The 15,916-nt window shown below is 42.2% G+C and overlaps 2 protein-coding genes across 4 annotated transcripts in view; both read left to right on the top strand.

The window, feature by feature from the left end:
* The first annotated feature begins 796 nt into the window (after positions 1–796).
* Positions 797–13,845, top strand: SLC25A30 (solute carrier family 25 member 30). 3 transcript variants are annotated; one of them, XR_012635488.1, is made up of 11 exons: positions 797–844; positions 4,647–4,725; positions 6,147–6,294; positions 6,929–7,023; positions 7,304–7,389; positions 8,629–8,728; positions 9,610–9,730; positions 10,269–10,407; positions 11,371–11,451; positions 12,264–12,361; positions 12,973–13,845. XR_012635488.1 is itself a non-coding variant. In XM_074931458.1 (10 exons), exons 2-10 carry the CDS (start codon positions 4,662–4,664, stop codon positions 12,303–12,305), a joined length of 876 nt encoding a protein of 291 aa, XP_074787559.1. In that variant the 5' UTR covers positions 797–844; positions 4,647–4,661; the 3' UTR covers positions 12,306–13,845. The 3 variants fall into 3 exon arrangements, 2 of the variants coding, with proteins under 2 accessions (XP_074787559.1, XP_074787567.1); XM_074931458.1 differs by having other exon boundaries at positions 12,264–13,845; XM_074931466.1 differs by having other exon boundaries at positions 8,629–8,724; positions 9,606–9,730; positions 12,264–13,845.
* Positions 13,846–15,335: 1,490 nt separating this feature from the next.
* The window catches only part of COG3 (component of oligomeric golgi complex 3), a 32,059-nt gene continuing 31,478 nt past the window's right edge, over positions 15,336–15,916 (top strand). Inside the window, 2 exon segments of the mRNA XM_074912827.1 lie at positions 15,336–15,381; positions 15,384–15,634. Of these exon segments, the coding sequence (XP_074768928.1) occupies positions 15,342–15,381; positions 15,384–15,634 (291 nt within the window). The 5' untranslated portion in view covers positions 15,336–15,341.

Raw genomic sequence — 15,916 nt, forward strand, 5'->3', positions numbered from 1 at the left:
AGGCAACATTATGGCGGCCACAGCCAAAGTCCTGTACAGCACACTGCGATCCTTCTGGGGGGGCACTGGATATACATTTACAATGCAACGTAAAGCTTACATAGCAAGTGCATAATTTCAGCGTTGGTAATGCAAAGAAGCATAGAACTGCACAAAGCTGCATAATAATAACAAAGTCACCTGTGGAACTCTTTTGTCAAAAAAATATTTAACAGGGTATTTTAAAGTAGCTATTTAAACTCACCCTGCCCCTTTCTGTTCTCCACAGAGCAGATACCGAAGGTTCCTGTACCGATTTAAGGAAGCTTAACCAGATACTGCTGTCCTGTCGCTAGGCAGCACAGGCGGCCGCACAACTGTAAACCGAGGGGCGAAATCAATGTCGTTATAGTTAATGATGAGGAGAAACCCTGAGGGGTGAGTGACCTGTTGAGTAACCAAGGAGCACTGAAATACCCACTATACCTGTTCCAGTCTCCTGGGGAGGGATTGCTAGTGGAAAATACCACCCTGCTCCGCCAGCCAAGTGTCCCGAGGCCAGCTGCAACGGCAGGCTTCTGACTGGAAGGGCAGGGCGGTTAATTTTTTCCCAGGTTTATTACAAGTTGGCTCAGCATCCCCCTCAGCCCAAACCTCCTCTCACAGAGCTCAGACCCTTCCTTTCCCTTCCCCTCAGGCGAGCCCGCCTTCCCCCGCCCAGCCCCGGGGGGGGCGAGGCGGGGCCCCGCACTGGCTCAGGGCCGCCCCGGCCGAGGGGAGCTGGGCAGGGCTTTATAAGCGGCGGGGCGGCGGCGGGCACGGCACGGCACGGCACAGCGGGGCGCGGAGGAGGGAGGCCTTGGCGGTGAGTGGGGGGCGGCAGCTGCTGGTCCCTCAGGTTGGGGGGGGGTGTCGTCGCCTCTCGCCTCGCCGGTAGGTGCAGGTGTTTCTCCGTGAGCTTCACCGGGTGCGAGCTCTGAGGAGGGCGGGGGGTTGCTGAGCTTTGCTTGGCGCTCTCCAGAGCCCTCCGCTCCCGAGCAGGGACGCGCCCCTTCCTTCTCTTCATAGTTTTTTTTCCTCCTGATGCCCTTCGTCTCAAGGAGGGAGCCGTGTTTCGTTTTGTCGCTGAAAGGGAGCTGGTCGGTGCAGTCGTTGTTGCCTCCTCTCGCCCCTTCACAGGTGCTGCTGTGTCCTCGCTCCAGCTGGTGAAGCAGGCTGGCAGTGCCGCTCAGGGGGCGGCTGCTGCAGGGAGCCCCTGCGTTGCGGAGGGGGCTCTCACTGGCTTCCTGCTTGAAAAGCAACTGGTATTTTCTAAGAACTTGCCACGAACCTTGTTAGCTTTAGCTCTGATTTTTATTTTTTTTTACTTTATGGTGTTGCTTCACTTCTTGAATAGACAGCCTGAGCTGTGTGTCTGCAGTATCCATGTAGTTAGAAGGTATTGCTTAGATAACTATCTTATATGTGCATGCTTATATTACAGGGAATAACTTTCTAGGGCTAGTAACTAATTTAGTATAAGCCTTCTGTAACATTCAAGGGTCAAATCCATTTTAAACAGTGAAACCTACTGTAAACTGGAGTGTACTGTGTGCTTAGTATGCTAGCAATATTATTAACCAATACAAAGTCTGTTATGGACTTGCTCAGGGGGGTCCAGAGGAGGCCACAAAGATGATCAGGGGCTGGAGCATCTCCCTTATGAGGACAGGCTGAGAGAGTTGGGGTTGTTCAGCCTGGAGAAGAGAAGGCTCCAAGGAGACCTTATAGCAGCCTTCCAGTACTTACAGGGGGCTACAGGAAAGGTGAGGGAGGACTCGATCAGGGAGTGTAGTGATAGGATGAGGAGTAATGGCTTTAAACTGAAAGGGGGTAGGTTAAGATTAGATATTGGGAAGAAGCTCTTTACAGTGAGGGTGGTGAGACATTGGTATAAAATGCCCAGAGAAGCTGTGGCTGTCCCCTCCCTGGCAGTGCTCAAGGCCAGGTTGGACGGGGCTTTGAGCAACCCGGTCTAGTGGAAGGTGTCCCTGCCCATGGCAGGGGGGTTGGAACTGGGTGATCTGTAAGGTCCCTTCCAACCCAAACTGTTCTATGATTCTATGTGAATTTTAAAGTCTGTTCTCTAACAGGGAAATATCTAAATATTTGTTTCAAGTGACACATTATTTCAGTCACACTGCCAATTAAAAGCATTTACACTGGCTTCTGACTCTTGCAAAGAGTGTGTGAATTAATGGCTGTATTAACCTCACCTAGTGTCCTTTAGGGGTAGTATCGCCTCTGTCATCTTACTGATATTCAGGGAACAACAATGTATATTTGGTAAAGATGGTTTGTTTCTAGTAAAATTGGAGACCTCAATTTATTCTATAATGAGGGCTGAACTTAGGTTTTTAAGTAGTTTCTCAGTTGCCAATGGGATGCTTCTAAGGAGATGCTTACTGGTTTTTTATCAGTGTAGGGAAGAACTGAGTAAGAAGCAGAACAAGAACTCAGAAAATGATACAGCTGAGGTGAAGGGGCAGAGTTGCTTGCTGGTGGTTTTCTAATTTTTTTTTTTTTTGAGATAAACTCTGTCACTCTGCTTTAATTTCTTCCTGTAAATATGGAAAGCTAGAAGGAGGGATGCAAGGTATAAATAAGTGGAAAGACTCAGATGATTAGATTGGCCTCAACAGCTGGAGAGGAGACTAGTAAGCCTTTCAGAGGTACAAACCTTGCCAGTGCAATGTGAGGCCTTCACCTTGGGATATGTCAAAGGAAGTGTGTTATAAAATATCTGCATTAGGGTAATTCTGTACATAAAGCTTCAGCTAATATTAGTAAATCTTTATTTGATTTACTAAAGTAGTTACTTTAGTAAACAGACTTTACTTGAGCAGACTGAAGTAAAGTCTGAAGACTGTATTTGGCTGTGCTTGCATACTTCTTGTGTCAGAATTACACAGAAAAACTGAGTAGCCTTTATTGCCTAAGCAGAGTGAAATACAAACAAAAGTACAGTTATATTTTAATTTTCTCAGTGTTATGGTATTTGTGATAGATGAAAATTTGTTTTAATGTGTTGAGTAGAAAAAAGTTAACTGTATATTCAATTTTGATAAGTTTCTTAAAAGCAAAGGTTGTGTGTGGATGATAGTGGGGAAACTGAGCTTGGCTATGTCTCCATTAATTAAATGATCTGCCATTAATCATGACAGGACAGGAATATGAGGAACTTGGAGCTGCAAGTGTCCTGCTTCTGGCACAGTGTTATACCCATGTTGCTCTGCTGCTTTCATATTGAAAAATTGTCATGGTCCATGGCCGTGGCTCCTATCTTTGTACTGCACTGTTTTCGGCAATATAGTGGGTGCCCTTACTTGCCTTTTCTTTGTGGTTTTTTACATCAGTGGTGTTGTGTGCAGTGGCCTAAAGAGTAAGATGGATTTCTGTGGGTTTGGTTGTTGAGTATTTGAAAGTGTGTGCTTTGAGCTCCTATGTTTGTTTGGGGTTTTTAAAATTGTATTGAGTGTCAGAAGTCTGAAGACCTGGGTAATTCCTTGTGAAGTAAAGATGACAAAAGGAAAACTAGGGCTGCAGTAACTATTCAGGCATAATCAGTGTCTGCAATCTCTTAACTTCACTTGGACACTGAATTACTGATGCTTCTAGAGGAAGTGACCAAAGAAGGTTCATCTTTACAAAAGGTGGTGCTTAAATAACTGGTGTATTTGCAATTATTTTCCATCTGAAGAGTACAGGTGAATAAACAAGGTAACAGGGAATGGAAGTGCCAAGGGAAATTATTTCAAGTAAAATTATTCCACACAATTAACTGGCAAAAATATAACTGTAGAATCCAGTGTTTAGGAGGATATTACAGAAAATGGGGAATGGAAGGTATTTATATTATGAGGAAGAGGAATGATAAGCTGTGAAGAGATCTACTTGGTTTTGGGAAGGGCAGTCTTTTATGGGCTGGAGTGGTCTGGTTTTGCAGTTCTTATTTCTTTTTGAAGATTTTTGGATTACTTTAGCATTTTGCAAAGCATATGTCATAGTTAATCATGATTTGTGGTCACTTTGTAAAATTCACTCAAGTGGCTTCTAAGTTAGAGCAGCCTTTTTTACTGTAAAAGGCCCAATGCACCCGATTTACACTATTTTTGTATAACATTTACCGGAGTTAATATTGTGAAGACTGGTAGCAGAAATAGGCCTTAATGGAAGCAAATGTTGTATGTGCCTTTATCTTCTGTCAAAGTGTATTGGCTCATGTAATGTTGATACCAGGAAAAAAAAGGGAGAGAAGTTTGGTAATGACTGTCTTAATGTTCCATTTAATTACAGGATGTAGTCACACTAATTCAGCTTGATAAGAGTCATTGGAGGTTATTCACTTCAGTGCTGCTTAAGGTCATGCCTGGGAGACAAACTACTTTTATTTTTCATGGTGAGGACAGTGGTGGCCAAAATGCGTAGTAGAGACGTTGATTTGAACCTGGGTGGCTTTGTGCAGTATTACTGACTTCTGATTGTCAAAGGTATTAAATGTTTTTACCCTTAGTATGCTTGGAAGGTCCATCTTATATGGACAAGGAACAGTTTTATTAAACGTCAGCATATATATTTATACAACAGATGTACTTACAGAAGCATTAAATCGTTGTCTTATTTTACAGAAAGAAGAATCAATAATGTCAGCACTAAACTGGAAGCCCTTTATTTATGGAGGTTTAGCATCAATCACTGCAGAATGTGGTAAGTTTTTCCTTTAGCTGTTTACATGATTTACTTTGATCAGATAGTCCCTTTTAAAACAAGCCTTCTTCTATGCCATCAGTGACAAAGTAGTATATGGTGGTCTACAGCATAGTTCTTTCTTTAAGGCTGACTGAGGAGTTGCTCAGAATTTTGTTATAATGTCAGAACACTTCTGTCTTAAACTCATATCCCATGTGAGTCTTCTTCATATACAAACATTGCCTTTGGATTCTGTTACCTGGTGTTTGTTCACCTGTTCCTAGACAGTGGTTGTAAGTATGCACAGCTCTTGTCTTGCTAGAGTAGACAAGCTCTTAACTTGTAAAAATTTTTGTTTTAGCTTTTCTGAGTAGCTGTGTTGCAGTTTAAATTCCCTTTTCTTGAATGTGAGTGGCTATTTAGATTTGAACGCTTAAATTCAGTTAATGTCCAACACAGACTAAGTGCTAGAGTGAGCCAGTGCATCTGATGTTTTAGTGCCTACTCTAAAGAAAAACCTAAAATACCAACATCCTTTTAAAGTCTTACCTGAAATGCATGTACATGAAAATAAAGGAAATCTATTTTTTTGTGGTAGCAGAACATAGTCTGTCATGTGTTTGGCATGCATCTGTCTAATAAAGTAGATGTAGTATAAAATTACACTTAAAATTACTCTTTTGTTTTCCTTTTCGATCTTCTCTTATGAATCCTGTTCAAACTTTAGTTTGAAACCTTGCTTACTCAACTGAATGTGGCCAATAATGCTAAAAGTTTTGTGAGGAAGACAAGCAATTCATAAAAGCCTTGCTTGTCTGCTAAACCTTGTTAAACAGATGTAGCTAATCCTGACTCCTATTAGTGTTTAGGTGAGTATTGAATATTGAGGTGGTCCCTTTCCTAAAGATAGGTTCTGGAGGAGTATGCTTTCTAAACCCTTTTATAAAGGGAGGGTGGAGATTGTGAACTTGACATTAGCAGTAGGCCACAGGAAAGCAGTAACAGAAATGGGTACTACTGCTATTGCTCTTTCAGGTTCTAGGCTAGAATCTATATAGCTTGTCCTATGGAATTTGTATTTCTTTGCCTTCAGTGAAATGCTTTTCAAAGATGTTGGTAGAACACACATGCAAACTCTGTACTTGAGTGTGATTGCACAATCCTCTTCAGTGTGGCTGTTTACAACCAGACATTCCATGTTGCCTGAAAACATAGTGAATATAAAATGTAAACATAGGAAGAAGTAGGTAGGACCTCTGACAAGCTTTAGAAGAAACAAGGTGACATCAAATGAATCAGTTGCTTAAAGTCTTGGTAAGAGAGATTTCTTTTCCCCTGGGAGTATTTTTATATATTATAGAATAAAGGCTGCTGTTTCTTCTATCTTGTCCTTTGTTAGGTAAGTACTTGATAGATTTTCTCTCTCATTTTTCTTTAAGGTACTTTCCCCATTGATCTGACCAAAACACGTCTGCAGGTTCAAGGTCAAGTTAATGATGCCAGATATAAAGAGATTCGCTACCGTGGAATGGTGCATGCACTAGTCAGAATATGCAGAGAAGAAGGATTGAAAGCCTTATACTCCGGGTAAAATTAAATTACTTGCAGTAATGGTTTATGAACAGTATATTGTTAAGTATAAGCCCAATATATGTGTGAATTCTTGAGTTTTGGATTTAAAAGGTATTTGATTAGCCTCAATTAACCTGGAAGTTGAATGCCCAAGCTTAGATTGGTTCAATGCTTGCACCCTGCAATAGCTTTTCATATTTAAAAAAAAAAAAAACACTTGCAGGAAAAAAAAGGCTAAGCCTAAGTTATTCTATGCAATGCTGCTATGTCTGTTCCATCTCTCAGAAGAAACACTGACTTAATCTTTGTGTATAAATGGTCATATTTTTTAAAAAAACATGGAAGATGGTGGGTAAAGATGTAATCTGCAGACTACATTTCAGACAAACTGGCCAGTTATTTCATAGATCACAAGTAGTGGTACGCTCTAATACTAATCCTTCCACAGTTTGTTCCTGTTCTTGCAGAACCTAAACAAAGAGAACCACAAACCCTTGTTTTGTCTGTAGTGAGTTTAAATTGTTGAATTAAATGAACAAACCTTTCTCTGGTAGATATCTTGTGTTCAGTCCCTCCTGCTCTAAAAAGTATTTGCTAATCAATCTTTTGCAATTTTGAGCATAAATATTATCATTGCCTATTTTTACAGGATTGCACCTGCAATGCTACGGCAAGCTTCATATGGAACTATAAAAATAGGCACTTACCAGAGCTTAAAAAGAATGTTTGTTGAGCATCCAGAAGGTGAGTGGGTTTTTTCAATTTAATTGAAGACTGTTTTGCTTGAAGCTGGTTGTTTCCATTTGGTATCTTACTGTAGCAGTTTGAACAAGTCTACTGAGAAGACATTCTTTATATCAATTACAACAAAGTGAGTCAGCAAAGAAGACTTGTCAGAGGAGTTTTTAAGGATTCTGTAACTGGCACTCTCTCTGGTTAAAGGAGGGCTGGCATCATCCTGCCCTTATGCATCTTAAGATTTGTAAATCTGCAGCTAAACTCTTTTTCTTTGTTTATGGAATAGATGAAACCTTGATGATAAATGTTCTGTGTGGCATTCTTTCGGGAGTAATCTCATCATCTATTGCCAACCCTACTGATATCTTAAAGGTAATTATGTAGAGCTTGCCCTTACTTTTCATCCTCTCCTTGAGGAAATGAGGAATCTCCTAATGAATATAGGATTTGTTGTTTTGTAACCCTATTTATTCTCAGCTTTTAACTTGTAAAAATCAATAACATCCTGGATTATTGGAACCTTCTTCTGGTCCATACTAATTATTTGGAAGTATGCAACAGGCAACTGATGGCTGGGGAGGTAGTTGGATTCATAACTTTTTCTGGGAGTGGGGAGAGTATAATTTAAGATGACCTTATCTTTCATGCTATAGTGTTTGTGTGGAAGCCATAGTGCATACTTCATCTATGCTTCTTGGTAACACTGTTATACTCAGATGTTTCTAGAGCTCAGAATAGGTGATGATCAATTTAGAGGCAAGAGTTTCAGTGAGTGCTACTTGTACTGTGTGGCTCTTCAGTCCTGTAGAGAGGCTTTGCAATCCAGTGTCACATGGAAATAGTGTTCCAGCATCAGTCATTTAAAGTGAATTGGTGAAATAACAGCTTCTTCAAGAGGTGATTATCTTAATGGTAGTCAATGACCTCTTTTCCAGTTACTTAAAAGGGTTGATGGTATTTAACTTACAAAACTGTAGCATAGCAGGTGATTTACATGTCTATCTGTAATGAAAAATTCAAGAAAACTCTTTTTCTAAAACTACTAGAAACTTAATCCTTCATAGGGCTAGTGTGGCTATGTAGAGGCATTTCAAACATAAGCTTCTATTTCAAGTGTGACTTTGATTAGTTATTTCTCAATCACGTCCATGTACCAACTTGCTTGTCACCAAACTCTTATTCAGTAGTTACCATGCAGGTTCCCGAAGACATTCTTAGAAATCCACAAGGCTGTGGTTGTCACTAGCTGAACCCTTAATCTTTTTAACCTCTCATTTTAACATGTTCCTGTAAAAATGCTGTCAAGGACATCCTGCAGAACCCATCTGTCAGTCTAATCTAAATGGAGTAGTGTGTAAGTACAGAAATAGAAGTGACTTAATGCAGTTAAGAACTACACCACGTACTCATTCAAAATTAGCAGCTGCATTTGGATAGTTAAGGCACTTCAAAAGATTGCATCGTGGTTATGATAATGTCAGCTGTTAATTTCTATTCAAAGAGAAGTTGACTTTAAAAGATTGTAACTTAAAATGCTAATAAAGCTGTATTAAACTATTATGGGTTGTATGTTTGAAAATTATTTTCTAACTATCTTCAAATGAATCTCAGATCAGAATGCAAGCCCAAGGTAGTGTGATTCGAGGAGGAATGATGGGCAACTTCATACAGATCTACCAAAAGGAAGGCACTAAAGGATTATGGAAGGCAAGTGGTTTTGAACTATATCCTACACTTTAAGTACACTTTCTTGCTCAGCTGTATTTCATGTACTTCCACAGTATTCTCGGCCGAAATATGGAGAGGTCAGTACCTATTATGTATGTAGCTTGTCATGACTGCTTCACTGCTGGTGTCTTGGTTCATTCTGGCAAAGGGTTGCTGTCAATCTGGTGTTCAAGGATTGGTTGCTTCTTAAAAAAGAGACAAATGGAGGCTTAAATTAGGGTAACTGGTCTATGACCAGTTTGACAGCCCTTTAAGACACCTTGCAGTGTGTGCACTCTGCTCTTTTTTTAAAATGTGTACTAAAGAACATTTGTGTGTCAAGGTGCTAATGAACATCTCTCTAGCTCAGGAATTCTTGTGCTCAGGCTTGTAGGTTGTCTCTTATGCCAGCTACAGTCAGTGACTGCATAACAACTAAAGACCAAGAATGGACAGCTGTTCTAAATCAGATGGAAAATAGAAATGTTTTTCTATTAGCATGCTTTTCTCTGCAAAGTTTCTTGATCTCCATTTCTCTGTTCATCTTCCTTTGTCAGTTTTTCAGTTAGCAGTGAGGGGAGCCAGTATCACCTGATTGTTGAGGTCTTAGCTGACTGATGTAAGAATTTGGATGTTAAGCAAAGATGGAGTAGCATAAAGGAACTGAAATTGCTGTTCAGCATGGAAAAGTGATTTATCTGTTAATTTGAATTTGCACTTCTGGAGCACATACATTTAAGACTTGTACTTATTAGCCTTATTTGAATTCAAAATGTTCTTAATACATTCATGGTATGTTGCTTTGTGTTATAAAAGATAGAATTTTCTGATGGTTCGCAAAAGTTAAAGGATATAGTTGAAATTTAAAATTCTTTTGGCAGGGAGTATCATTGACAGCACAGAGAGCTGCTGTTGTTGTTGGAGTGGAACTGCCAGTGTATGACCTTACCAAGAAGCACATAATTATGTCTGGATTTATGGGAGATACAGTATATACTCACTTCCTGTAAGTTTGTATCACTAACTGTCTGCAGAGCTCATCATGGTTAGTTCTCATTATGGGGGATGAATCTTTTGATTCTTTTTTTTTTTTTCTGTCATCAGTCTAGCTGTAAATATATTTTTTGATGTGTGTATAGTTTTTAATGCAGTAGCATCTCAATGGTAGCACATAGCATAGAAGTGAATTTTATTTAGGCTTTAGATTTAACTTTCTTTTGAATATAGAATTTTGTTTTGTGGATGGTCTGAATCCTTCAGTTTTGTAAACTGAGGTTTGAGGAAAGTTCCAATCAAATATTTGTTACCCTCAGGGGTACAAACAGCTGTTCAAGTATGCAGAAACTGTATACAAGGGCTGTATGTCAAATCTTTAAAAAGATGCTTTATAGTAAATAAAAAAAATTTTCACATCTATTAGCTGATATAATTTTTAATTAAAAGCACTAAGCACTCATCATTACTACATGTTTTCTGGGGAGGGGGAATTCCTGTGCATCTTTAAATGTGGTAGGTTAAGTTTCATTACACCTTTCTTTTATTAGCTCAAGTTTTACTTGTGGATTAGCTGGAGCCCTTGCCTCCAACCCAATTGATGTTGTGAGAACACGCATGATGAATCAGAGAAGCCAACAACATGGAGGACACTCAAACTACAAGGGTACTTTAGATTGCTTGTTACAAGTAAGTAGTTCTCATATCAACATTAGAAGCTGATGCCATCAAGCAATTATTTGGGTGTAGAACTTGAAATTGTTCTAAGTTCCCCTATAAATTTATTCAAGTAACTTGCATATGCTTTTTTGCCTTTATGCTCAAAGGGACTGTCCTGCCAATAATGCACATGGTGTGAAACTTATCTCCTGTCTTCTTGACAGAAGAGCAGTAAGAAAGTTAGTATCTACTGCATGTACTTACTTCCTTTTGGTACTTGGATGAGTAGACTGAGTCTCCTGGCAGCACTCTCTCTTAACTTTATATGATGTTAGGATATTGATAGGAAATTACAATTTCATAGGTTAGTTCTTAAAGAACAACATCTTCTGGGGCAGATGGCTTTCTCTGTTGCTTACTGCATATTGGAAAGCCTAGTACAGCCAGAGACAATGTCAATCTCTGATTTTGATTATTTTGGCTTGGCTTCTTCAATACCTAAATTGGGTATGAGGTGGGAGCATGATGGCCTTTTACATGGAGAGGAGTGGATAGGATGCTGTTGGTGTCTAAACTGTTGACAGACAGTCCAGTCTGTGTAACAATCCAGGCCATGCTGTCCACTGCAATTTTGTCCATAAAGCAAATGGAAAAAATTCAAGGTGGGTGCCTAACATGAGCTGCAGGTTTACATGTAGCACTCTGCAAATTTTTTGAAAAAACAAGTCTGGGAATGCAACTTGGATGAATCTAGGGTGGGTACTAAATGACATGGTCTGCATCTTTACCTGCCAGGTAATGTTGCAGGCATTATGAATCTTGGCTTTATCTAGTGCAATGTTTCCTTATCCCATCATACAGTATATTTAAATCAAGGTTACAGCACTAAGCAATTCCCTTCAGTGGTTTAAAAATCTTGTTAGCTGAGATACTATTTAGATTTTTCTCTAATAAAGAATTACATAAGCGTGTTCTTGATGTGCTTTATTCCAGACATGGAAGAATGAAGGCTTTTCCGCTCTATATAAAGGGTTTTGGCCAAACTGGTTAAGACTTGGTCCTTGGAATATCATTGTATCCTTTTTCAAAGGTGGGCAAAACTATTAAGCTAGCCATACAACAGCAAGTATTGACAGAGTTCCATGGAATGGTCTGTGGAAAGTGCCATGTCAGCACAAATATTCCCTTTTCGTGTATGGAACGTTGTGTAGTTGACCATTTTCTTAGTCAACTGCTGTTGGTCAGATTGAATTTGTGATTCACAGAGTGAATATTATAATGTGATATTGCAAAATATTTTTCTTTTCCTACAGTTTCATACCTGTCCATTTCCTTAGTTTGGAGCCTGATTTTTAAATAAAATTAACCAGATAAGTTAGAAATAGAGGCAATTTCTAGAAGTGGGGAAACTGTTGGCAGTTAGCCATGAAGTCTTTTTGTATCTCTTAGTATCACACACCTTGATTTGTGTTTCCAGAGCCAGCTGATTGGAACTCTGGGAAGTGGTTTGGTAGTAATGTGGTTTTTTTTTTTTTTTTTTTTTTTTTTTTCCCCATGAGCAAACCTACTTTAGCTTATCAAAACTGAGTAAAGTCTCTAAAGGCTTTCATAGCACTCTTCTGCTTCCCTAGTCCTGTGTTTTAAGATCCTGAGGAACAAGGATGGGAAAGCAGTTGGCATCACCAGCCTGAAAGCTGTTCATGTACAGGAGTGCCCCGAGTCAAGTTTTATTGTTCTGCATAACAAAAATGGTCAACCAGCACCATTACATAGGAGGGGACTAAGAGAAGAGCAAAGTTTCACACAGATACTGCTGCCCTTTAGTAGTGAAATGACATTTTGCACTGCATGAACAGGAAACACTTTTCCTTAATCAGCTGTTCCAGTTCTTTCTGACGTATGAACAGCTGAAGAAATTGGACTCCTGACATGCCGAACCATATACTGAATTCTGTTCACATACTGTCTGAGTTTAGAGCAACTTGTAAGTTACCCTGAGTATCTGCTCTTTGAGATGCTGGCCAGAGGAGGGGGTCATTACAAGACTGTTGTGAATGAGAACAACCTGGAAGTGATTTCAAGGCAGTCTGGCTCCTGTAACAATGCCTTGCTCATGAGATTCAGTGGATGATGTGCACTATTTTCTAGACTGAACCAAACATGGTGGAATACCTTCTGTCAACTGTTTAAATGTTCTTGAATGTGAAGACGTGCATTGCGACTTGATGTTGTTGACTCAGATGCACAGTGTTTTAATAAGAGGCAAAGAACAATCTTTCTGATAAAGATCAGTAGTACCAAGGAGCTGGGTTTTTCCTATTTTCAGAAGCATATACCATTTGACTGTAATAGTTGATAGCTTCTAATTAAGTGGAAGTGTCACAAGATGCCTTTGCAGGCTTTTAGTTCAGTAAAATACCTGCTGCAATACAAAATCTGCTTCTGGTTTTAGACCTTTCCTGTGTTCCAAGTCCTTACATGTCTGCATAATTTTCTGGGAATTATCCAGCTTCACTTGAAAGTGTGGTTGCTACAGTTGTCAGTTTTTCGTAGCTTGAGGGAATTTTTTTCCAATGTATCATTCTTGGTTTTCAGCGTGATTCTTCAACATATTCAGATGTAAATTGCAAGTAGGAATGAAGTTCAAACAAGTCCATGATCATCTGCCTATCTTGCAGAGAAACTGTTTGTGCTTCTTCGGTTGTTGGGAAGAACTACTTGTAAAGGTTGCTGGATGCTATGTGTCATTTGAAAGGTTTGAGTTTTACACTGAACAGTTCACCCTGATGTCACAGACGTGCCTTTTCACAGAAAAGAACCAAACCCCTCCAAATGTAGGTCTATTTAAAGACTACCTCTTTAAAAAGACTCTCAAACCCAGAACGCTTCTGTATAGCAAAAGGGCCCAGGTTGCTGTTATAGGCAAGTAAATACTTTATGTGGAAATCCACCATAGCTTCCTTACACGTTTAAACCAAAAGGTAATACTTTATCAAAAACTTCAGGGCCATTAACTAAAAAGTTATGTGGAGGTTCTTACAAATATTGCTGTTGAATTCTGGGAAAGGAAGCGTGTGAGATGCAGGTCATGAGATAGTCCTTCTGTGTTCACAGAGGGTAGCAAAGCAGGGTGCATAGCTTTGCATTTTTTGTGGCATTGTATTAATCTTGTAAACATTTTTGGTTAATCATACATTCCACTTAAAGAAATTTAATTGCAATTTCAGAATTACTATAATCACTTAAAATTACTGATTCTGAATTCGCAGATGGATTTATAAATGCACCAGGCACTTTCTTTACTAAGGCACAATGTTTTTCTTTGTATATGGGTATGCTTATGTGCAGTGTTTTTCCTTACAGCTGTTTCTGTGCTTTAATAGAAGTATTTGTAAATATTTTTGTACACTATGTAAACTAAGTGTATGTTTTCCATTTTTAAGCTTATTAAAATTTTTAAAATCATTATGTAATGATTTTGAACTGCTTTCTGTTTCTAAGTTTCAAAGGGGGGGTGGTGGTGGTGGTGGGTGGTGGTGAGAGGGGGTTTTCGAATACTTCCAGGTGATTAACAAAGGAAAACTGTTGCTGGCAGCGAACTGTCTGATGTTATTTAACAATGGCAGACTGAAGTCACTGTAGTTATTTTAATTTACTGGCTGAATAACATGCATTAACGACATGTTTTTCACTGTTCTTTGGTATATCTTAAATTGCAAGACCACTTGCTACTCTGTTACAAAACCTGCTTGTTCTGGAACAGATCGATCAGTTTAGCATTGTGTATCAGCTACATTTGTAACCAGAGTGGATTACTGGAGTTAATGTGTGGTAGCACAAGTCTGACCGATGCAGGTCCCAGCCTGTTTGGAGTAACAGGGTGGGAACATGCTGCACCAGTCACTCTGGGGAAGCTGGAGAGGGACAGATGGACACAATGGACTGAAATCAGCTGCTAAGCACAGAGGGCATCAAAACAGTGAAGTGGGAGTTCAGGGTCTCAGCTGAAGTGCTGCAGTGAATACCTCAAGCTGTTTTTCAAGCTCTTTAATTCAGACATGCCTTAGTTAGGATTTAGTTTAATGTATAATGATTAAAGATTTACATTTACAAAAACTAACAGCATAATGAAGGGTATTTCTAAAGTAAAGAATGGGTTCTGCAGCAGGTTCCTGAGGCAGGGTGGAAAAGGTAGCTCTGGTTAATGGGTGATGCTGCAGAAAAATGAAAACCAGTCATGAGGAAGTTGGGTGGTGATGTGAGGATGTGTATGCTGCCAGAACAGAGGGCTGCCTGGCCCCTGAGGAAGAGCCGCTCGGTGATAATATGTAGGAAAAGGGAAGATGTCTGCCTGCCTCGGGCCTGGGCAAGTGCCGGAGCTCAGGGCAGGGCAGTGAGGAGGGAGGACACAACCGTTCCCTCTCAGCGGCAGGCAGGGGTGTGAGACTGGGGTCCAGGCAGATCTGATGGCATCAGGTGCTCCTGTGCTTCACTTGTCCGTTTCAGGGGGACTTTAGGTGGCATATTAGATTGAACTAGACCAAAAACGCTGCTGCAAAAGCAAGTCTTGGTTATTAACACAGACGGTTTGCTGCGGTTGAGTTTGGGACAGAGAACTGCTGCTCTGGAGAAGCGGGGCTGGCGGTGGGCGGGGGGGGGGCCCGGAGCGAGGTGCCGTCACCAGGGTTATCCTGCGGGCTGCCTGCCTCCGCCGCCTCGGGAAGGAAGGCTCCAGGGAAGGCAGGGGACTCGTCAGCCGCCAGCCCGGCCGCTCTCCAGCCGAGAGCGCCCGGAGCGGGCCCCGCTGTGCCCGGGGCATCCAGGCGGGCGCCGCACGGTGGCCAGGCCCGGCGCTGCCGCAGCCACCTGCGCTCCTCCCCGCCGGCAGGCGGCGCCACCCCGGCCGGCCGCCGCCCGGCCGCTCTCCCCCTCGCGCCCCGCCGCCGCCCGTCTCCTCCCCACCAATGACGCTGCTGCCACGCGACGCGGAGCGGGGCGCGCGGTGCCTCCCCGGAAGCGCCGCCGCGCTCCCGAGCGTCCCGCCCCGCGGCCCGGCCCCGCTGCCGCCGCTCCCCCTGCCCCCGACCCTGCCAGCATGGCGGAGCCGCCGCCCGCGGAGCCGCCGGGCAGGGAGGTGCGGGACCGCCTGAGCCTGTGGGACCGCCGCCCGCAGCCCTCCGCGCCGCTCAGCGACCGCCAGACGGACTCGGTGCTGGAGCTGAAGGCGGCGGCCGAGAACCTGCCGGTGCCGCCCGAGGTGAGGCGGCAGCGCTGCCTGGGCCGGAGGGCGGGCGGGCGGCGCCGCCGCGGCGCCACGTCGTCAGGCGGCCGAGAGTGGCGGCCCGGCCTGGCCTGACCGGCTGGGGCCTGTGGGGCCGCCGCTCTCCCCCGGGTTTTAGGGGGCTCAGCAGCGTTTTGCGTTCTAGCCCCGAGCTCTCGACTCCCCGCGGCGCCCACAGCCGCTTCCCCAGCCCGTCGCCTCGTTTCGCCTCCCTCGCGGCGTCTCGCTCTTCTTCAGCCTTGCCGAGGCGCCTCATGC

This window comes from Athene noctua, chromosome 1 (assembly GCF_965140245.1).
Source record: "Athene noctua chromosome 1, bAthNoc1.hap1.1, whole genome shotgun sequence".
Taxonomy (NCBI): Eukaryota; Metazoa; Chordata; class Aves; order Strigiformes; family Strigidae; genus Athene; species Athene noctua.